At 34.6% G+C, this 24767-nt stretch overlaps 1 protein-coding gene across 2 annotated transcripts in view; it reads right to left on the bottom strand.

The window, feature by feature from the left end:
• LOC140044449 (chordin-like) overlaps nt 1–24767 on the bottom strand; it is a 50288-nt gene that overhangs the window by 19095 nt on the left and 6426 nt on the right. For both annotated transcript variants that reach the window (XR_011844458.1, XM_072088962.1), the window contains exons 2-4: nt 22516–22619; nt 6908–7046; nt 140–241 (exon numbers count right to left, since the gene is read on the bottom strand). Coding sequence is in view for 1 of the 2 variants with exons in the window: in XM_072088962.1 (XP_071945063.1) it covers nt 140–241; nt 6908–7046; nt 22516–22619 (345 nt within the window). In the remaining variant the exon portion in view is untranslated. The remainder of the gene's footprint in view (nt 1–139; nt 242–6907; nt 7047–22515; nt 22620–24767) is intronic.

Here is a 24767-nt window from a genome sequence, read left to right on the forward strand (position 1 = left end):
ACTGTTTTATTTAGGAATATTAAATATTTAATTTCTTTCAGTCTCATTTTACAATCTATCGCTACTACTAAATACTAATACTAAGTAGCTTTGTTAGTTTCTTGGGTTGGTGAGATAATAAATTAGGCCAAAATCTTACTATATCCTTGATTCGATTCGGTTGGTAAAACCTCTTCACCTGAAGGGTCATCACCTGTTGGAAAGTCTTTCTCAACAGGGTCTCCCGAATTAGACATTTGTGCTGAGGAAACAAAAATACATATCAATTAGGCCTAAATAATGACGCAACACAAGTAATGGCCAATCACGATGTGAAAGACGATGATCAATCGCGTCGTAATTGGTCGCGCGCGTACGCGTCAAAGTGGGAGACGATGCGAAACTTAACTAAAAAGACGATGATCAATCGCGTCGTAATTGTACGCGCGCGTACGCGTCAAAGTGGTGGGAGCCAAACTTCGGATTTATAAGCATGTCAAATTGAGTTGACACTTGGTATTAACATACCTCTCCATGGTATTAAATACAATGTTTTGAAGAAATATTCTGCTGCTCTGAGTGGCAGCAACAGCAACAGTTTGGTATCGGGGTCAACAGATGGAAATCAGATCCATTTTATTATCAAATTAGTCAAAAGGGCGCCCTCTTAAAAGATTAACCATCTTCTGGTCATTCTCGGTGGACCACAGAGCGGATATAAAATAAAGAGATTTATGGACCGAAAAAATCTTAAATTTAACAAAAAAATTCCTGGGTGTTAATTTAAAGTTTATTTATGAACAAGGTATTTTCTGTTTATTTTATGTGAAATTATTTAATGGTACTGCAATATCAGTGAATTTGTTTATGAAATAACATTATATAAAAGAGTGGAAAAAAACATGGAAAGCAGATCGGAAGGTAAGACTACATAATATTTCCGTTTCATAGGTTTTATAGATCTACATTTTCACAAAAAGTGCATTCATTTTGTGTTCGTACCGTCGAGAGCGCAAATTATGACGTACACCGCATCACGCGCGCGCACGTTGCACACTATTCGTCAAGGACGACTTTCGTTGTCGCTGGCCCAGCAGGCCTATCTGTATACAACTATATCTAAACAATTAGTCTGTAGTTTTAAAAAATGTCAGTGTTTAGTCAAATTGAACGAAGAAAATGAATTATTCCTGCGAGATCTTAGGCCAGGAGGACAAGGCCATCGGAGGTTGCGAGATGAAACATTTAAGCTGTCGGATTACCATAAATATTTCAAACAGATTCTCCCAAAAAAAAGAACAAGCCTAGCATTAATCACGAAAACCTCAGGTATATGAAGCAGGTCGATTAATTGGATTAATTCACATCAACTAAAAATTACATGTATGAGGCGCCAAAGTGTAAATAATTGCGAATTTCATGTTTATTGGGACAAACAGATACTTTTTCACTATGAACTAGGCTATACTATTTCTATGGTGTACAAGGCTGTATTTCTATAGAGGGCAGCAAAGAAATTGTTAGGCAAGGTTAACAGGTGTCCAATTCTTTTTTCTAGGCCTACCTTAAGCTACCTGATATAGGCCAAACAGAACCTATGAACTGGTTTTTTCTTTGGAGAGGCTCAAATGGAATTGGCAGGATTACTATACGGTAAAACGACATGACAGGAAACACAACACATTAAATAACTTTTGATCCCTTCAGAGACAGCTTGTCGTTTGGCTGACATTTTATACCAGATTAACGAGAAAAGGGGAAATGAATTCCGAAGGTATCAAGTTAATACTAGTTTGATCAGGGAAGTCTGGTTTGATAGTTACCAGAAAATATGACAAAAACACGTTTGTGGGTTAAAATGTTCAAATGATCTTTTTTTAAAGATATAAATTAAACAGTTTTCTCACACATTCACAAAAATTGATTGCTTTTTAATAGTCTTAATAATGGATTTAGAGAGCTGTCAAATTGTAGTGGTAGGCCTAAAGCATGAACTCGATGAACGAACCGACAACATTTTAAAGAAAACAAAACCATCCGTCGTATAAATCTTTCATTTCTACGGCATTACTCAAGAGAAGTCATATGATTTGTTTGCTAATTATATATGTGAGTATCTTTCAAAACTCTACGTCTACATTCAATTACAATTTCTGCACCTTTATGAAGTTTTGTCTACACTATCTAGTTTGGCAAAAACAGTGTGATATACCTATAATGGTACTAGGTAGTGATTTGACGTCATTTGATGTCCATAAATGGGTACATCACATTTTGTTGTCACATAGTTTCATTCATTTATTCAATAGTATGTAGGCCACTGGCCCAATTACAGTAATATAAAATAATACATTATAACATTTGAGAAGTAGTAACAGCAAAATAACGAGTTCTCTTTATTTATTTATTCTGACATAAAATCATAGGATAAAAACACAATAAAGTACCGATACGGCAAACAAAAAGGTAAATCTTACCAGGTTATTGATTATTATTATTTTTTTGTTAGTGTAGACAGAGCTTTAGAGAAGTGTGTAAACTTACATTCACACTTATAAATAATGGAAAATCCTCATAAAGGTGCCGTGTGCAGGCCAGTGTGAATGCATCAGGACTACAGCCACAGATTGTTAGCTCACTTTCCATTTTCACGGTTGAAGTTTTTAACTTGTACGGGAATTATGTCAACGGAAATATAGAGTGGTCCGTGAGAACATGTTGAGGAAAACATTTACACCGACATACTAGCGCGTGATTTATGATCGTTCTTAATCAAACAAGCACATAACACATTATGTTAACACATTAATGTTGAAAACTAAACTATGTTGAAATTCTTGTGTGCCACCAACGTAACTTTAAATTAAGTCTCATGTAATGTTTTCACGCAACTATTATTGGGCATTTAGATTTAAATGATGATTTACGTGCGCGTATTAATCTCGATCTATCATCAATAGGGCGCGTAGCGCGTGACAAAATCGATCTATTTAATGATTTTACTCTACTAAATAAACATAAAATAATTTACTATAAATTATGAATATTATTTCAAATAATATTAAATGACAGAATAAAAGAAGGAGAATCATGCGTGACATGATAAAAGGCTCTTTCGAGACAATTTCATCATAAATCATTTATTAATTTGATCTCTCAAAACCTGAACATTAAAAAAACACGACACCATACTAAACATGAATACAGACAGTCTCGAAATGTGTATAACATTAATGTCGGATCAATGACGTTCTATTTTTAGACGAGATCTCAATGCAACATAATTTATTAAAACGTGTGCATTACCTGGACGATGGACGAGAATGCTCTAAAGACATTCAACATGTTTAATTGTGTATAAGATTTACGATAGTAATGCACGTACTATTTGAATGTAATGTTTCGCTATGTTAGAATTTATTTTATAAACTGGGCCGGGTAACAGCGCCAGTGTGAACTGAAATTAACCTAAATGTTTATTACGATGAAATAATATGATGAATTTTTAAGTATTACCACGATAATATTTTCATTTTTTGTTGTCTTTTTTCCCTCCATGATGATTGCGGTTCTTTTTTGTGGGGTGGGAGTGCGGGTTGGGCGTGTGGGTTGGGCATGGAATGAAAAGTTCCACACCCATTTCTTTTTCTACAAGTACAATCAAATACTGTACAATTATTCAAATTGTCATAATCATTTCTCTTCCACATACAATCTTCAATCTTCAGAACCAACAACTTATTATTTTTATTCATATATTGATGTACGATAAGAACGTTAGTATTGCGCCTAAGCAGTGCTATAGATCCAAGCACGTTCCTCGGTTGGTTTTCCTCGCGGCGTTTAGTTAATATTTTCCCCTGATCAATAAAGACCTTCGGTATAATTGCCCCACTGGCAGCCATCTATTCTATTTTTGAATCAAGGATTTTTTTTTCTTCTGATTTGTATAATATCGGAAGGAGATTATAAGGCACCATCATCCTGATGACGTCACAAGCTAACATGAGCCAAACGGCCTTGCTAAATAACATGAAATTATCGCTAGGCCTACACACTTATTATTTTGCCTTACATAATATTATTTTTTTACACGAACGAACTGAATTATATCCCTGGGCTCAGATAATTCATTTTTACTCTAAATTCAGCCTGGCGATGTTAATGTTTCGAATTGTTAAATATTGTCTCACAAATCTGAATATTTATAACATTTATTCCATAATCTTGCTCTTTTCTGTTTTTACATTTAAGAGTTTATGGGTTTTATTTGCTTTATCAAACTAGTTTTGACAAGAAAGTGTGAATATGTGCCCATATATGGTAGTGATATGCCCAAATATGGTCATGATATGACATCATCATATCCTTATGGGCACATCACATTGTTTTGTCACATACAGTTTCATAGTGTAGGCCCTACATTATTTTCAACAGAGTGTATTTCCTTAGCAAGCATATTGTGTAACGTAATAGTGTTTTTAATGGCGAGAATGTGATAATGGCGAGAATGTGATGATGCATGTTCGTCAGTCATTTCCTACAACTGTAAAATATCTGGTTATACAAATTGTTTTAAACCATGGTCATCATAATAATGACAATCTCCGCTGAATACATTTGTGGAAGTAATGATAAATGAGAATATTGCTAAGTACAAAACCGTTTGGAATTCCCAACTCAACATTCATCATCACGTAATTGCTGTCTCAACACATAGCGTAAGATCCACCAATAGACTTCACCAGATTACATGTAATTGGTTAAAAGTTAGATGACGTCATTATTGATAAGATTTAATGTGTTTGAAGTATCATTACAATATTGAAATCTTTTTTATTTCAGGAAAGGAACAATTGAATGTATTGAATTTCTGTGTAGGCCTATCCCATTTATTTGGTTAAACGTTTATGTCAGCATCACGTAGTTACGGTGGCCTGTAAGTGTCCCGGCAGCAAGTTACATAGTTACCTTCCCTAACAATTATCACTAAAATAATGTGTGTTTCCCCATGTTAGGCCTACTACAGGCTTGGTGTTGCTTTTGTGAGAAAGCAATCTCGGATTTAAAACTGATTACGGTAATGATCCGATCGAGTAGCAAAGGCAAATCCACGACGGAGCCCTTGTCTGATCAACTCCAGATGTAGCGTATTGAAAACATGGACAGGGAGGCCAGTAAGCGTGACCTTCTGATACAGTAGCAGCCGGCCCGGCCATCAACCGGAACACGGCTTCCACATGGTATTTAGGCCCTGTTCAGACCCATGGCGTTAGACCGTTTTAGCGTACAACGTTACTATCAAGGTCACGTTACAAACCGCAGAGAAAAAAACGAGGTGTTCAGACCCATAGCGTACGATTATCGTTACAACGGAAGTACGTCATCCAGGTTGTTTCTAGTTGCATATTCATGTGCTCTTACCCACGTGTTTTCATCATTTAATTTCCACTGTATATACATGTATGTATATGTATAGGGCTAGATCTCAGCCCTACAATTATGACAAAATTTGCCGTAAATAAAACATACCTCAGCATTTATTTAAGAAAAATATAGTAAAGCCAAATTTCTGTTTCTATTGTTTTTATTTTGTAGTAAAAAACATTTTCCCCAGGCTCTTGTGTTACGAAAATAAAGCAGGCCTCGTAATGATGAAGAAAAAAATGATTGTGATTAGTCTGTCCAGTCCAGTCAAAGATATATATTCTTTGTTCCAGTCGGTTGAAAATAACCCTTAACTTGCTAATAAAAGGGACACAGCTCCCCTTGTTTGTTTACTGAATTTTTTAGGAGTTAGGGGGCTTTCAGCATTAAACTTGTCCAGTCTAGTCTGCCGGCCTTGTATGAATGAGTGACTTGATGTCCCACGCTAGTTTTTAGATGAATGAAATGCGTGAATGACTCTAGGCCTAGGCTAGCTAGGCCTAAAAGCGTATGGGATCGTAGTCCCTATGTTTAAATACAAGGTGCATGTATTTATGTCATTTGTTAGAAAATATAATGGTAATCAGTTGATAATAGTTTGTAGCCTTTGTAACAGTTGTATTTGTAGTGTAGTTAGGCCTTATTTATTCTGGCCTTTTTGTTATTGAAATCTATCTCGCACATTGACGATACAAGATGTCAGCCTAGGTCAAACCTTGTATCGCGTCATAACAGGAAACGTTCTGATTGGATACAACGTTGACTTACAGTAGCGTCGTACGCTGAAACGGTACTATCAACCGTTTTCCACTACAACGCTACAACCGTTGTACGACGCGTTGTACGCTAATCCCCAACTGTTCAGACACACATTCTTTTAGCGTCGTACGCTAAAACGGTCTAACGCCATGGGTCTGAACAGGGCCTTAGACTACTCTACACATTTGCTTACACATTTCCCCTTCCTTGTTAGTTATTGATATCCCCTTGTCGTGTTCTCTTGTTCCCCTCACATTAGTGAGTTTTGAGTAAAGATATTTCAACAAGATCTTTCTAAACATAATTTTAAATCTAGAAATTTCCGCTTTATACTTATAGTTAGTGTTGCGTAATTTTATTGGTTTAAGTGCAGAATTAGTAATACATTTTGTCCTGACAACTGACTTGAGTAATAACATTGTGTGTGTATTTGTTGATTCTAGTTGACTCTCTTTATGCGGCGTATTCGACTGGGCTGTTTTGTGATCTAGCTAGCTCCTCAAAATCCTCTATGTTTAAATCTGAGCAATGGGAGTAGATCATTGTGAGGTGTTTACGAATACAAGTGACTTGCTTGCTTCCTGCTTAATGCACTTCAATATAAAATCATAAAGAAGAATCGTGACATCACAAATGTATATTAAGGTCACGTATTTTAGTAGCATTGTGGTACTACGTCACAAAAAGGGATATCAATCACCTATTCATTAATAGCATGAATGTATAAAGATAATACTCTTACCATCAATGGGACATGATTTACAACAGTCTCCGGGTTGTTGGACAGGATCTTCGCCGTTTCTACACACGTCCACGTCTGCGCACTTGCCTTTCACATCTTCACAAGATACCTTTCCTACTACAGTATCATTTACAACAATCTGTAAAAAATGAAAAAAAAAAAGTCTATAATTAGAAATCAATTAGAAGGTATGACGTAATAGGCACAGTGAAATTTCTAATAAAGGACTTCCTCCCTCTAGCCATGAATGCTCTACCAAAACAGGGTTTGTTTACGGCTTAAACCGTTTTAATTACAGTATTTTGTTTAATCTTCATCTATATTCCATTGTGTATAAATCATTTCGAAAAACCATTGATTTTTGGCCATTGATGATAGGAATATTACATAAATATGATATATATTCTTTTGTTTGTAATGATTATTTATGTACGTTTATGTTTTGTTTTTTTGTGAATGGAAATAAAGAAAGAAACAACAAACAGCAATATTTAAGTAAGAGATCTTGTAATAAAGAGAAAAATCCACTGTAATAGTAACTTCAATTGAATGTAGTGTAATGCAAAAGATACGTGTGTAAGATCATGGAGGTATAATTGCTTTATTGTGGAAGATCGTAAAAAACATCCCGAATATTCACAAAATAGGTCATATCTCCAGTGGTTTTGTGTCTTTAATATAATAAAAGTTGCCGTCAACTTAAACTGGATGCAAGCAGAGATGTATTCACAGCACGCGTGGATGAGCGACACGATTAGGCAAAGTACAGAGGGTTCCTGTTGATACGACCCCAGTAATCATACAACTTAGACCAACTGTAGGACGGCTTATTCACCATGTAGCTAATTGACGATGTAAGTGAGGATAGCGACTTAATAGTTTAGCAAAATCTTTGTTTCATGTTAACGGGAGGTAGGCGTCGCGGACCTAGCACCCTGATAGCATACCACTGGCTTTGTCTGTACATTCAACTTTCAATAGTCGAGTCAACCCATTGAAAGCTATCTAAGGTGGCGATAAAGGATTGTTTCTTGCTATTGAACTTGGCTAAAGCAACTTCTATTAGAACCCCTTAGTCGATATTGAGGCCTCTTTCAAAGAGTTTACGTGTCCTTTTGTACTTTTGTTCAATTGAGTATCGCGAATTTCCAGTTACTGGTAAATTGTTTTTCAACGTATTTTACAAAACTAGGATGTGCCGTATGTTTTTTTCAATGTATTGATTATTTTTTTTTATTATTTTAACAGTTTTTGTTTGTAAAAGTGTCTTCACGACCACAGAAAAAACACTTTAAATTAATGAGAACTTTGAATTGATTGTATATTGGTTATTTTACTTACGGTATATACTGCAACAGATCAAGGTGAAGTTGTTTATTAAGTAAAATGGTCTCTTTGACTATATACATTAAATATTCCGAGAACAAGTAAATCCGATAAAACTATAGAAATTGAATGGATTTCTCAGGAAGCACAGGGTTAAGTACGAATATGTAATTAAGGTAATTAAACAAGTCGATTAATGACTCCTTGGTGTATATGTTGTAGCTTAAGCTGTCCTGCTACCCGGACAGCCATTTGCTAAATCTAAATTAAATAGCCAATCAGTGAAACACCATTTAAGCATGCGTTCACACTAGAAACCCCTTAAAACTTAATGTGTACGCGTATGAATTGATTTATTTTAAAGTAAGTAGGTTTACACATAAAACTATATCGGTGAAGTGGTCATATCGTAATTATGCAAGCGATTCTCGTATGGTGTCATGCATGTCTAAGAGAAAAAAAGCGTTGACATCCCGTATTGAAAAAGAGGCAATGTATGTATACGTGGGATTAAACATAATACCGCGAGAATCGGGTAAAATACGACATCTAATGAAGTTAGCGTTCACACAATAATTTAATGTATTACTGATAAATAGCCAAGTAACGCTTGAGATACTTGTACGTGTGACATGATCAGTTTTATCAACAGTCGATGGATCTAAATTGGTTATAGTTGAGTGCTTCCGTTTTTAAGTATAGATTTCCTTACTTTAATAACATAACGTATCATAATGATGATGAACTCAGTCCCTCTCTCTCAGGTGTGTTGTTGATTATCATTAGTCACTACACCTGTTTGTCTTCATGACTTGTAATTCAATAACTCATGGAATTGAAAAACTTACAACTTCTCATCTTGAAGGCGTGCTGAGTGCGGTTGTGTTTTATAATTAAGTTAGTGGGTGAAGATGTTAAGTTATAACGTTTAGACAATATATACACGTTATCTTATCAATTCGAAGAACTTAATATCATTTTATAGGCCGTGAATGATATTGTATGAAAGATACGCGTACGGTACGCGCGCGTACGGTACACACCACACAGACAAATCCAGATGTGTGCGTGCATGCGCGCTTATAAGATGTTAATAAAAATCACACACATACATGAACGAGGCATGCGCATTAATAATAAATATCATGCTTATAACATTAAGGCATTGTTGTGTGTAATCATTTACCATTTATTGTGTCGGGCCGCTTTCGTTGGCGGTGTGTCGACTTAAATCCAACAAATGTTGCTTATTATATTTGAAGAGCTTTTAGTTTGCAACCCTGTCAACAAAGTCTGCATAAACAGGTGGTCGTTTTCGATGATTTAATAGCTGTTACAATCTTATAATTCAAATACAATGAGATTTAATGACGACAAAAAAATGCCACTTATGATTAATGATCATGAGCCGGATTCTGTCCATTCTATTTTTATTAATTTTTTTTTAGCCTAGTTTAAATCAAATAAGCCCCATTTTTTTAAATATCACAAACCTTTGAAATCTACATTAACGTCACATAAATGAATTAATTTTGTTAACAGCAATGTAGGCCTACAAAATTATCGGTATTTTTTTTTATAAATCAGAAACAATTAAACACGTTATCACATGAATTCTTAAAGATTTGGCAAAAACAATGGTTAGACCTAGATAGATATGCTAATTGTGTTGGCACCGGTGATGATGCAAGGATGTAAACACATCCTAACCACGATCAACACATTAACCAAAATATAACAAGCAAATGTATTAAGAGAAAACATGAACGTAATATTATTGTGACGTCACAGAAAAATTCCAGGTATATAATCAATGATCAACACTGGCTTGCTTTTGGGTGTACTCACGGGGTCAACCCTTCATAACTCAAATGTGATTTATTTATCAAAACTTGGAAAAAGTATTCAATATAACTCATGAATGATGTATCAATACCAAATAGACAAACATTCTTTTTCCACAATTTTGTTTCATTGTTAGTAAATTCCTATTAACGTATACATTATATTATTGTAATGTTGTGTATAATAAACGTGATTAAATAAACGTGTAAATAATAATAAATAGTAAACGTGTATAATAAACGTGATTCCAACATTTACATATTTCTGAACATCTCAGGTAAACCTCAGCTCAATTGCCTCTAACTGTTGGTTGTTTATTTATGTTATTAGTGATCCTTATAATTTTACCACTTCTCTTAGTCGGCGTTTTGATTTTTGTCAGTCAAGTATTATACGTATGACACACCGTGTGTGTCAACATGTTCATCTACCAATACAATTGAATTGCCGCCTAAACCAAAGTATATGATCGAGAGCAGCAGTAAATAGTGGTGCAATCAAGAGCAGACTATACATAAGTCGATACGAAGCACATTATAGCAATCAAGAGCAGACTATATACATAAGTCGACACGAAGCACATTATAGGCCCGGAGGCTCAGGAGGCTAAATGTGTTTCCTACATTGCCTATTATTTTCTCCTTTTTAATTTCTTTATTGGTAACGGGTTGTTAAGAACAAAATACTTTATAAGTATAATTAAATAAGGTCAAACAGATTTAAATCCAATTCGTATATACAATGTAACTAATTGTCGGTATTTGTGGTTAAGCAATATCTTGTTTAAATTTACGCTCGACTTAAGTACTATAGTATGTTGTGGTGTTGAATGGTCAATATCATAACATCTACAATTGACTTGTCAATGAATAGATTATTGTAATGAGTATAATTTACATAAGACTACACCTGAACCCAAAATGTAATAGATACTAAACAACCAACTAATGATGACGACATCGGCTCATGATGAGAGAGTGTACTTTTTATTACATTAGCGGAATCATTCAAATCAAATTTATCATCTGTTACAAATTACCTATCTGTTAGTTTATGACACGAAAAATATGAAAACCTTCGCCTTTAATAAATAGCCTTCCTCCTATAGCAACTGCATAACGATTTTAGTACGCGCAATTTTTGGAGACGATAACCATAAAAGCTTAAACTGGAATAATGCAAATTATTGGCGGTTTTTAGGAGCAAAATAATACAAACAAAAGGCAGGTTTTTTAATGCCAACAAATAAATGTGTATTTAAATTCTTCCTACCCTGGATGGCCTATGGGCTATAAAGAACCTGAGATTAACCTTATAAGATTCTGTATCAACATTTAAACGCTACGTACAGTTACATAAAACACACAGAAGTACTTGTGTTGACAGACGTTTGTGTTAAAAAGTAGTTGACACAATTTATCGAGTTTGAATTCAACTGTAACGTTTCCTCCTAGCTGCCATAAATACATTATTCCTATCACCATTCTTTACAAACTAAATCAAGAAACCGAATGTTTACTTGAGGCAAGCACATCACGTGATAGCACTCGATCAGTATTAACCCCATTTCTCACAACCTCTGCTGTTGTATTAATTTGCCGAAATGCATTTTCCATTTTTCTGCTAATAATTCACACGAATCACATAGGCAGAGTATAATGAATTGGAAAGACTAACACCTTACTTATTCTTCAACCAATTTCCTATTAATCAATTACATTAACCATTATTTACCATCTTTACCAGACAAACGTCAAGAAGTCGTTGATAAAATTCGGTCAATCTAGAATCATAATTATTAGCCTATATATGTTGAACTTTTACACCTTTTTGGTAGAGATAAATGCGCGTAATAATCTATAATAACATGTGCGGATCTCCAAACTCGCCACTGCGACGAGTTTCCATCTATATATATTATTGTTATTGATTTGAAAGAATGAAATTGAATATTGATGATTGTGTTCGACATTTTGAAAATACAAAACAATAATTTAATATGAGTGAACGCAACCAATAAACCCGGACGTGTTCGTTGACAATCAAAATATTAACGGAGAGGTTTGACGTTATCCACGACGCGTTTTTAACTGACAGTACTTTTGGATAATGATGACGAAACGCGCAAAAGTTTAATTTTTTGCATCTCATAATGTTACCTCACAACATCTTGTATCGTCATCCCGCCTTTATACAAGAGGGATTCGCCATGCTTAGACTATTTGCCGCCTTATTCCTACAACATTAATCATAATGAACACATTAAAAGTACATGACCTGGTGGCCAGTTAAATAGGTTTATTGGTTTATAACAACGTTTACTTATTGGCATAATGTTTCCACGTTTAAATCATATTAGTTACTCATTTTAAAACATTGATAATCTGTTCGTTCGTTACGCGTTTACCTGCTTTGTAAAAAGCGCGTTTATTAAATGCCGCCACCAGACGAATGGAAGAGCCATCTTACGAAAGGTCATTATGATCAACTTTTTGAACCAAACTTCTTGCACGCGCCATTAAATTGATTGTACAATAGGTGAAATAGGGTACAAACGTGTAGCGGGGTAAGATGGGAGAGATCTGACTTACATACAAGTTGACGTAAAAAGTGGAAGAAAAAAAAAGTAAACAGCCTACAAGTTTTTCTTTACCAGTACACTAAAAAAATAGAGCTTGAACATTTTAGATTAAACGTCTAAATTTCTGCAATGTATTGCAAAATGATCAATACTCAGTGCATAGCTTTATTTAGCTATCAATCTACTCTACTCTATAAAACGGTTAATCAGCAGTGAGCATGCGCAGTACTGGATTTTCAAACTAACATGTAAATCTATGCCTGCTGGCAAACACACTCAATCACCGTCAGTGTAAAAGGATAATATTTATTTACAAGTATAATTCTTACATTATAATTCACTATCAAGTACGATTAACATAGTTTTCTTCAAGTTCTGCTAAGGCTCTCAATTTTGTTAAAAGAAGATTCAGAATCGCCTTTTTAAAAATGCATAATGTAATCGATTAAACGATGTTGCTTGCAAGGCATGTACAGGTGTTTTTTGACAAGAACACTAAGCGATGGATGGAAGCCTATACTAAACTACAAGTATGTGCACGCACATCCAGCTACTAGTGCTATTGTAAGTTTGCTTGGCAACGCGGAAAGTCAATTGACCAATCACAATCGACGATCTATCGCGTTGCGATTGATTGCGCGTATTTCCCTGGAAACAAAATATCGAACAAACATTGCAACAGTATTGACAATAATCCTGTAAGCGAGAACTTTCACAACTATCTCTGGTAAATTTTCTAAGCGATTAAAAAATCCGATGTTAAACTAAATTTGAAATCACTGCTTTTTTTTTTACAAAATAGTTGCAGATGATTATCTCAATGTTGGTGTGTTTACATACAGATTTCTTTAACACTTCTTCAGATTAAAATCGTCGCCTATTCCAATAAGTAAAACATACACAGCGTAATCTGCAATGATCAGTAAGCCTCAAACCTTACAAGAAAAACAAACTTTACACAAATATAGAAAGATAAATACTTGAACATAAAGCACCGAATAATTAACATTAAACCTAAACTCAGAATTCAAAGTCCATTGTCCTTAAGGAATGTACAAAGCTGTTACTTAGATGTTATCAGTAATATATTAGTTTTTAATCCATTTGAGCACAAAATAAAGATTTCAAAAATTTCAAGTATTGCAATTGTACAATGCTTGTAAGCTCGTGAGATTTAGCCTCAGGATTCCGTTTTACACAAAGACTATGGTCTTGTGATTTGGTTAGAACTTCAGAACCAAGCTTGGACGCAATGTAAGTGACTTGTGACCAATCACAAGTGGCAGTTTAAAATGATCCATTGCTTGCAATTGGTCAAATTAGGACATCTAGGACAGCTATTATATATTGATCGCAAGACAATATATGGCGAGAAATACAAGAGAGAGAGTCCGATTCAAATTTTTCGAAGAGACATTAAATGAGGAGACCGATATTAAAATCACGAAGAAGAGAGAGACATATTGATATTAAAATCAAGACTAGAAAATTAATGTTTATGTATTTGCTTGAAATGTCAATTCCTATTTGGCAAATAATTTAAACTTGATTGAAATTGATCGTCGTTGAACTTTGTAGACCTTTTGGCCGGCTGAGCAATATTTACCCTCAAATCAAAATCCATGTAACAGGTGCATGCTTGACACCTGGTAGCCAAGGCAATGCGAGAAGTGTCGGATACCGGTCGAGGGTCTTGCGAAAAATAAAATGTTTTTAAAGCAGCGGGTTACTCTCTAAACACTATGAAAACATTAGTGTAGGATTTAGAGACGATACACGATTTATAAAAGAGATAATGACGTCAAGATTTGTAGTATATGCGATTGGTATAGCTGATTTAATCTGTTGTACACTAGGTACAATAAACCTATGTATTCGTTTGTTTTAATAGATTCAAAACGCATGCGCCATAAACAAATAATTGTTAAACACTGTAAACTTCATTTTTAATTCTGTACAAAACGTAGCGTGCTGGGTAAAATTATTTTTACCCCTTTACATTGCCTTGACCGATCTATGATGGATCAGAATCAGCCTCCAAATGGCGCCCAAAATCTCAACTTTTCATAACCATAATTTTACTTTAAAACGAAATAAAACAATGATTCATAATTTGTCTTGATTTTAATTGCCTAATTGCTTATTGCATGTAATTACATGTTCTCGATGAGGTCAAATGGGGTCAATTGGGATACAGTTTTTGTTATTGAATGTGCCAACCAATCCATCATTACATTATTCAAGGATGGGAGTAAAAACCATAGAACTTACCCTTTTTAGTACAATTGGTGAAAAATAAGGAAAATGTCAAGTATCGTTTACACTAAGACGCCACGCAATTACGTACGTGCAAATTAAGTACTTTGACAACGCAATTACGTACGTTCAAATTAAGTACTTTGACGACCAATGACCATACGTTCGGATTATGCATCATTTCTTTACTTCTTTGGCTTGCATTGTGCATGTATATATACGTCTTTATTGCGTTGTACGCGCGTCCTTATCGCGTTGTGCGTACGTTCTTATCGCGTTGTGCGTACGTCTTTATTGCGTTGTGCCTACGCGCTTATCTCTCGCATGGCGTCGTCCAATTAAGTAACCACGCTTAATACACCGTACTGAATTGGTTAAGTGCCAACCAGAATACCAGCAAGTCTATAAAATCAACGGCAGCTAAAAAGTTAAATTATTACATTTTTGGCTGATTCCACAACAATGTATAACTTAAAGACATGTCATAATGACGTATGATTGATTAATATTCCCAATCGATATATAATTGAGCCGTAAGCGAACAGTGAGATTATGATAAATCTCAGTCTCTGGTAACAATTTAGAGTAGGCATATGGACATTGTTTCCAAGCACATCCATGTCAAACACTATTCCCAGTGTACCCAGTGTACTTCCTGGGCTCGACCTCGCAATGTTAATTTTTTTTATCTCGTTATATCTACATTTTGATTCTATTTTTGATAATTATATTAAATAATCATGGTTGTCTTATAATTTGATTATGTTACATTCAGTTGTTATAGCATAATTTACATTAACTTCACACAATATTATATTAAACATGTATTACTATGGGACAAAAATCTGTGATACGGTGTCTACTTTAATGCTACCTCGATGCAAATGTTTGATTTAATTGGAACCAAAAGCATTAGACGGATCCCGCCGTCGTCACACTACCACGTTGCCAATCATCAAACCTAATATTTTTATTGTAAAGAAAACATCCCATGGCATTTAATTTTATATCTCTTATGAAAACATAAATAGGATATATCCTTTTGTCTGTGGGGACTTTCTGCTATTTCAGACAACTTCCTCTGCCGTATAGAATATTTTAAAGTTGATTTACCTGGATAACATGCATCTCCCTCATCATGCCAATAGCGAACTTTGTTTTTATGATGCACAACTTAATTACGCAGCTGTCGAGTCTAAAAGTCATTTACGCTCAGAAACGCATGCGCGTGTAACTGTTATAAAACTCAATAGTTGCGTATTCTTTGTGGCACGTCGCAAAAACGGACGTTCGCCATTATTCTGTCACTGCGCGTAAACACACAGAGGTTGACGCACGCTTACAAATAGAGTATCAGATTTTTACGCATGCGTATAACACCTACCACAATTATCAATACTTACACACACGGTTTTTTTTTATATTTGAAAGCAACCACAACTTTACACAATAAATAAATAATATTGAAAATGGTTAATGCACAAAACGATTTTTTAGATTTTAAAAAATCCAACATATTCATAAGGGAAACATATCACACTGTATGATACTAAAAATAAACAACGGGATTCATAATTGTATTTGACACTAAAGTTAGCCGACAAAAGTTCCTAAATGACGTCATCCGATCATTATACTGAGTAATGGATTCTCGAGACAAAATGTGTCATTAGTATGATTTTTATGGTTCAAATCCGCAGCGAGGATTACTTTTAATGCGTAATAATTTGAACTAATTTATATTTATACATTTGAAGTGGACAACATTAAAAATAGCAGTGTTTACACGAGTGGGTTGTTTGGTATTATATCAATAAATATAGAAAACTTTAAAAATAACTTTCAATCGAAATAAATCTATAAATATAAATCCCATGATAATAATAAAAACAATAATTCATAATTCAAATGATCATTTTAGAGCATAATTACGATATAAATAGATATTTTTTTTAAATATAAAAATATGATTCTAGTAATCTAAAAATATACCGTTTATAACAAATACACATGAAAAGTATGAAGCGCCGAGCGAGCACAGTTAAGTATATCCATCCATGATTCTCCCATAATGCTCCTCCTACGTTGCCTTGTTTTTGTTTTTTCCAAATCTAATCATAACATGATACTAAACCTCGTGTGCTTTTAAAACTAACGAGACTAATATTTTAGGCCCTACACAACATACCTGCAGCAAACAGGGTGGTATTTAGCATTTATGCATCCGGAACCTACTAGCAAATCAAATTGAACCTGAACGGGTAAATTAAGATAAGCCCAGTTGTCTCAATCCATAACCGTTCGTGAAAGATATGACCTACGGGCAAGAACAGTCTCCCGGGGGTCATCATATTTAACATTCAACTGTATACAAGGCAAATTCTGATTCATTAATCAAAGGCAAAGAGCCAACATATTAAATATAAATAGCAAGCCATGCACGTAGAATAATAAACATTATAACATTGTTATTCCTCTACCAAATTGGAATTTTAACAGTAGGCCCTAACTCATTTCATTTTTTCTCATATTTAATGCAGTATGATCAATTTCATACTATCAGTTCTTACACGCGCGCGTCAACTAACGCGTGACACTTTTCGTCTGCACAACAACCACACATTTCTATACGAGATTTATAAATACACAAGCGCGCGTAAATTGTACAATTGGAAGTTTGTACGCGCGCATCAAATGTTCCCGAAATTCACAATTAAATAAATTGATTAATAAAAATGACAAGAAGAAAATCTTCAAACGAGCTAGCTAGTTTCAAAATGCCGTAGAGATATGGTTACCTCATCAATTTGTATTTTTCATTTTAAAAAATGTGCTGGCCGTAAGGGATGACAGGTCACCTATTTTAGGGCAGCGGAAATTATGATTTCTTTGATTGTCCCCAAAGGACGGTCTGTCATAACTGTTTTTTCTAGCTATATTAGGTTAGGCCTACATCACTGATCATCAACAACTACTGAATTGGAGCAATGTAAGCGGCTCCAAGGCACGACTTGCACTTTGTTTTTCTGAATATGTGCAACAAAAAAACATTCTTTCGAATGATTATCCGACACCTAAATAATTATGTTATTGGCACCAACGCATAGTTGTCAACCATTCATAAAGCAAGTGCTAAACCACACTAGCAATCAATCAATTAGTCAATCCAAACTTAATTGATTTAATCACCTATAATGATCATGGTTTATTGTCACTTAAAATACCAGCCTCGTCTTATATCGACGTCATTATAATTAGCTTCAACATCAGCATAATCATTAGGCCTATCAAAATCACCATTTACTATCATCTTCGTCATTATCTACAGATTTGGATTTGTATCATTTATTTTCATCATTATCACCCTGTCACGTCATATTTATCATCAATATACTCATCATATCAACACCAGAATTATTTCGATCCTCATCATTATCATCATCATCATTATCATCAACATTATTATCATCGTCATCATCATTATCATCATCATCAAAATTATTATCATCATTATCATCATCATCAAAATTATTATCATATCTCATCATCAACCCCATTATCATCATCTGCCATCATCATCAACAACCCCATCATTATCATCATCTGCCATCATCATCATCTCATCATCAATGCTTTCCAATTTGAGAACGTGACTTGTGTTTCTGTGTTTTCTGAAGTACACCGATGTAATCATACACAATCTAAATATCATTTTAATTAAGGAATATACTTACAATAAGCCAAGGTAACGCTGATCTTAATATCCAATCTTAATTCATACTTCAAACGTCAAAATCTATTCTTTTACATAATATAATCAACCAAATTGGACAAGTATCCAAAATCATCGAGTTGAATTTTCATTAGGCATATTGTGTTTTTACTTTTAAGAATATGTTTAGTTAAGTGTTATGTTTATTTGGATCTATTGGTCACGTGATTGCGTTGAGCGTACTAGATTCTGGTTCACGCATTATACGCGCGCGTCTCTCAGTACAGATCATACCTTATTCTGTGTTTGGAAGGCTTAACATGGTATTTAAAGCATTACTTTAAAATAATAATTCAAATGCTGTATCAAATCGTGCGCAACGGACCTAACGGTTGCTACGATATCAGAAGTATTTTGGAAATGTTACTGAGCAATTTAAAAAAACACCTGTTGTCAGTGTACCGTGAAGACGGTACACACTATACACACTTGTTGGTGACACATCAAAACAAGAAGAATGTGTTTACATGACTTATTGAGAATCTACCAAGAAGGTAGAATTCTGACTTAACAGCGCATTCTTGAATACATCGAAAACCTATATATCAAACTATCTTTGGTAGGCGCGCCTATCTTGTTTTTTGAATACCATCTTTGACCACAATGTCAAGGTTAGGATCCTGAAGAAATGCCCAACGCGCCATAAAATCCAGTCCACAACAGGTGGACCCATCGTCCACAAGATTCGTGTCCACTTTTATTGAAGTTGTTGCGTCATACCTATAAATAGACTAACGTATGGAACGCTATAGATACTAACATTTCCACTACATAAGTTCAGAACATCCATATTATGTTATGAATGGAATGTCAGAGGGAGATTTCTCAAGAACAGGTAAAATTACGTGCTAACGTTTTACAAAAACTCGTCTTATTAAATTCAAATTACTGTTCTTGACATTGCTATAATAATATATTAACATCACAATCTTTTTCCATATTACAACCTTGTGAAGTCATCTGAACATAGTATATTTTCATGTCTTAAATCTCGACATGTTTTAGGAGGTGTTATTACATTGTATTTGATATCAAATTTAACTGCAATACACATAATGTCTGACATTAACTTAAGCGCAACGTAATTAATTTAACCAATCACAAACAATGGATTATCGTCGTTTTTCATTGGTAAAGCTTGGTTCCCACTACAATTACGCAGCGCAAGGACGAGACGACGCAACGCAGGGATGTGGCGACGCAACGCAGGGACGTGGCGACGCAACGCAAGGACGAGGCGACGCAACGCAAACAAGTTGACCACTGATGACAAGCGACAGCTCGAATAAGCCATCGCTTGTGATTGGTCAAATTACTTGACGAGGCTTCAATTATATTTTACCTTCAGTGGTGCAGTATCGTTAACATGTATAAAAATTTAATTACATATTTTTATTATGAAGGTTAGACACGCTTTAAAGAAACATAAACTTACAATATATTATAATATACAGGCTATTTTTGTTAATGCAATATGAAATATCTTGTGACTGATTTTTAATGAGCTTTTGAAGGAGTATTTGCTTGTTTTGCAAAACACACAGACATGTTTTCAAATACTATTCAGAAACAATTTACCTGTGTTCTTGTGAACAACAAACCTTTATGCAAACAATTAAGATTTGATATAGATAACATTCACCTACAAAACAGGATTATTAATAAGGAATTAGGAAATAACATTTAGCTCCTCAGCCTGTCTATGATCAAACTATTTTCTTTACACTGTTTTTCTCAGTTCTCACCACGTCTTTTGGAATGTAGATGATTATCTCGCGTACACATTATATACTTTATAACAAGCAGAACAATCCACAATCGATGGAAAGTAATTTAAATAGTTTATTGTTTAAGATTTAACCTTTGAACTCCAAACTGGAGTGAGGCATTAGGTTTTTAAGGGCCAATTCCACTAAAATTTTCGTTAAATTAAATCACTTTATCAATAATGCTGCTGAACTTCCAAGCGTGTTAGACCAGGCCTAAGAATATTCTTTATTTTCACAATTCTGAGTACCAAGTTATTTTCGTATGCACTAATAATAAAAATTATTTTCTTTAAATCAGATTTAAACATATTTCTTTCAGAGCATACCTTCATGTTTCAGTCTATAAAATGGAGTTTAATGATACGAAGTGCGGGTGGTGAGACACTGTATTTATATTTAAATAATTACATTAAAATGACATCCAAAAGTACAAAGAATTTATTAACAAATATAATGTTCCAGGGTCGTGATACAAATCATTGCTATGTCATAATAACCACATAATGTACTTATGTGACGCGCGCGTACTGATATTATCAATGTTTATACGAGCGCGTCTAATTTTCGTCATTTGCTGATGTGACGCGCGCATAATGATATTATCAATGTTTCTACGCGCGCGTCTAATTTTCGTCATTTGCTTATGTGACGCGCGCGTAATGATATCATCAATGTTTCTACGCGCGCGTAAAAGCTGTGTCATTGCGGTGTCGATAGTGATGACTGGATCAAGATCGAGTTCCAATAGTGAAACTTTAGAATCAAAAGAGTTATGATTGAAATGAAACTTGGCAAATGAAGTTTGTTTCTTGTGCTAACCCTCAATATATAATAACAAAAAATACACTAGTAATAATAATACTGGCGTCAAATCGACGGATACACACTTTGAATAGGACTTACAAAGGCGTCAATGATAATAAATAAAACAGCCGCAAACAAAATCAGATCGATGGTATGGACACAAATATTCATATATATTCTAATCGCGTGTAGTATCTTTGATTTTCTCGCTTTATTTGATCTGTATAATATAAGGTTAAGATTAGTTTTATTTTATCATTCAATATCAAATTACACTATCTGTTCCAATCCTAGACGTCTTTCTTGCTATTAATCTTTTATTCTATATTGTTGATTAATTATTCATTCATATTTTGTTTCTCCATTTTGTGAATATCACGTTGATATATTGATATGGATTAATTATGGATACTACATGATTCTAAAGAACTGTCTACACTATCAAACTAGTTTGACAAATTGTGATGTGCCTAAATATGGTAGTGTTATGACATCATCGTGTCCATTATGGGCTCATCACATTTAACACAAGGTTCGATAGTGTAAACAGAGCTTAAGGTTAGATTATTATAGCAGGGTAGGGTAGTTACATGTGAAACAGCACAAAGTACACTCGTTCGAATGCACGTGGTAGAGTAGAACCAATAAAAGGAAATTATATAATACAGTATAGTGAGCTTTAATATCCCTATGGTGTTTATACAGATATTACCGATTGGTGTGCGCGCCAAATGCCTATCGCGCGACATTTGTGATACGCATCAATTCGTCGTCTGCTACCTGTGCGCGCGCAGGCATAACAAACTTGTTCTGACATAACACGTGGTTGACGAATGATATTTATGACAGGACTTATATAGATGACGTCATTGTTTATGAACGTGTATTATGATTAATGCTATCACGAGCTAAAAGTTTTAAAGTATTCAAGTTATGTTTCGCTTAACTTAAATGGAAACGCAGACGATGTTGTGCTGAATTCTTTACCGCTTACACGAAGGCCTACCTGCATCGAATGGCGACAAAAACACTCCTATTAGGCCTGTAGAGATTCAATATGATAGTGCAGTAACCGTCTGGTACTATATTCACGCCACCAAAACATGTATTAATAATTTATTGTTCGTTTTAATGATCTTATACAGAGTAGGTACAGGTACTAAGCATGCAATACGAAATGTGCTTGATTAATAAGTTAAGTGGTGAACTAATTACTTACTTCTACAAAAAAACCAGAACAAATGTTTCAACTTACTGGAATGCAATGGCAGTCCATACAGACCATCTCAAAGAACGGCTCTCCAAGGTTCGGATGCCAACTTGTTTCCAAATCGTAAACTTTTCCACCAAAAATACAACCTAGAAGAGACATGAACCTAATTATTTTATTGTGATAACTTGATTTCTTTTACCTGAAAGAAAGTTCATATTTGTACATAGGCCTACATTCATTTCGTGAAAAATTGGTTATTGTGATTGTGATGATATAATCTAAGAATAATTATTATTGGTAATTTGTTTTGTCAAGTTTTAAATGCATGGTCATTAAAAATTACTTAATAACAAACCAATATATTGGTATTCTTCACTTTTCATAGTAACAGAATAAATGATGATGAACTCATTATATTGTTGATATGAATTGATCAGTTCATTTGATTTGTAGACACCACATATATGTGGCCAATGTAATATGGACATTTGATGTCATCAAACAATGTTGGATGGCATGATGTACACATTGGAGCATGTTATTAGGTAGTGGATTCAACAGGCCAATAAATCTACCTAACAAACTTAGCGATAATTAGCCCATAGAACCAAGGCGATCTAACAACAGGATGCTGAGCTTGTCTTGTCAAGATGGAAGTTGTTCTTTTGAACTTTGATATTATTAGGATTGGCTGCGACAAATTCATACTATTGTTACAGTATATACCAAGTATAATTTTGGTTTCTGTTTAGGGGAACTGATCGTGTCGCAACCAAACAAACACCTTTGATCTAATAAGTGGAGTTGTGGCTTGGTGGTTATGATGCTTGGCTACCACTCTAAGGGTCCTGGGTTCAAGTCCCGTCACATGTCAGGATTTTTTCTAAGGACCAAATTTACTCCACTCCCAAACACTTGTTATAAGACTTTGTTTATGTAGAGCTTCTTGTGTATATGTTTGTCTTGTGAACCTCTGAGGGTCCCTAATGATCAGCAATAGCTGGAAGGATCACCCTCATTAAATATGGTTTTAAAAAAAAAATAAAAAAAAAAAATAAAGCTCATCATGTTGTTAGATTGTTGAAGGAGCCAACTTTACCCAAATAACGAGGGTGACCGGACCCATAAATTCAGCTTCTAATCCAATAGATTCGGAATTATAATTAGAATCTAGAATTCACGCAAATCTAACATTCCTATTCTGATTGGTTGTTGCGCATTTTTCGCATCGCAAAATGTAGATATGGGAAATATGATGGCCGTTGATTCGAGCGAGGCTCTAGTAGGTGCGCCGCGGTTTAAACTTTGAATGTGCTAACAATACGTGTTTTGTTTCAAAATCACAACATTAAGGTATATATAATTATACTGTAGTAATGTTATCTTAAAATAGCTCCACGGACCTTGATCATCAAATCGGCCTAGAATATTTGCAAACGATCCAAGTTTATTAAGCACATGTTTAAAAAATCATCTTGTTAATTTCGCCAGGCAGCTGCAGGATATCATTTTGGAAACCCATATTTTTTTTTCAAGGTGCTGTCAAAAAGGTTAAGAACGGGGCAAACAATAATAATAATAATATCCTGGATTTATATAGCGCCTAATGTTATGAAACCTCTAAGCGCTGAACAGTATTACCCCAGTCATTTTTTTTTATCAAACACGTATGAAAACATTCTCCAATAGAGTGCAGCTAGTAATCAGCGCAAAGTTGTGTCTTGATCAAACCGGGTTCCCATTTATACACCTGCGTGGAGAGAGGCAAGCGTAAATAAAAGGGATACAAGCAATGAGGTTGGATTTGAACCTCGATCTCACGATCACTAGTCGAATGTCCAACACACCACCACACGCCCTTTCTAATCGATCAATTGGTCCGTTATCAAATGATTTATTGATCCGCTTACTAGGCCTAAATTTAAACGATTCTTTAAACGGTCTATCATTCCTTACAATCCTATACAAAAATATATATAATGTTGGTGACGTCATAACTTGTGGTAACCTCACTGGCACTGGCAGCCATCAGTTCCCATCTACCGTGGGCGAATGGTTTAATTATGGCGTATAACAAGTAGCTAAAAATAGAATATCTATTTGACTAAGAAAAAGATTAACATTTTAGCCAGTGCAACTTATTGACCATGTAAAAATATTACCCATATTTCCGGTTGTTGACATATAAATTAATTTTACAAGAAAATTCGATGAAAATTCAGTTGTTAAGTATGACACTTGTGGATGGACACGATGTATAATTATATATTTCTACTGATTATGTTAATTGTTTA

Source organism: Antedon mediterranea, chromosome 3, assembly GCF_964355755.1.
Source record: "Antedon mediterranea chromosome 3, ecAntMedi1.1, whole genome shotgun sequence".
Lineage (NCBI taxonomy): Eukaryota > Metazoa > Echinodermata > Crinoidea > Comatulida > Antedonidae > Antedon > Antedon mediterranea.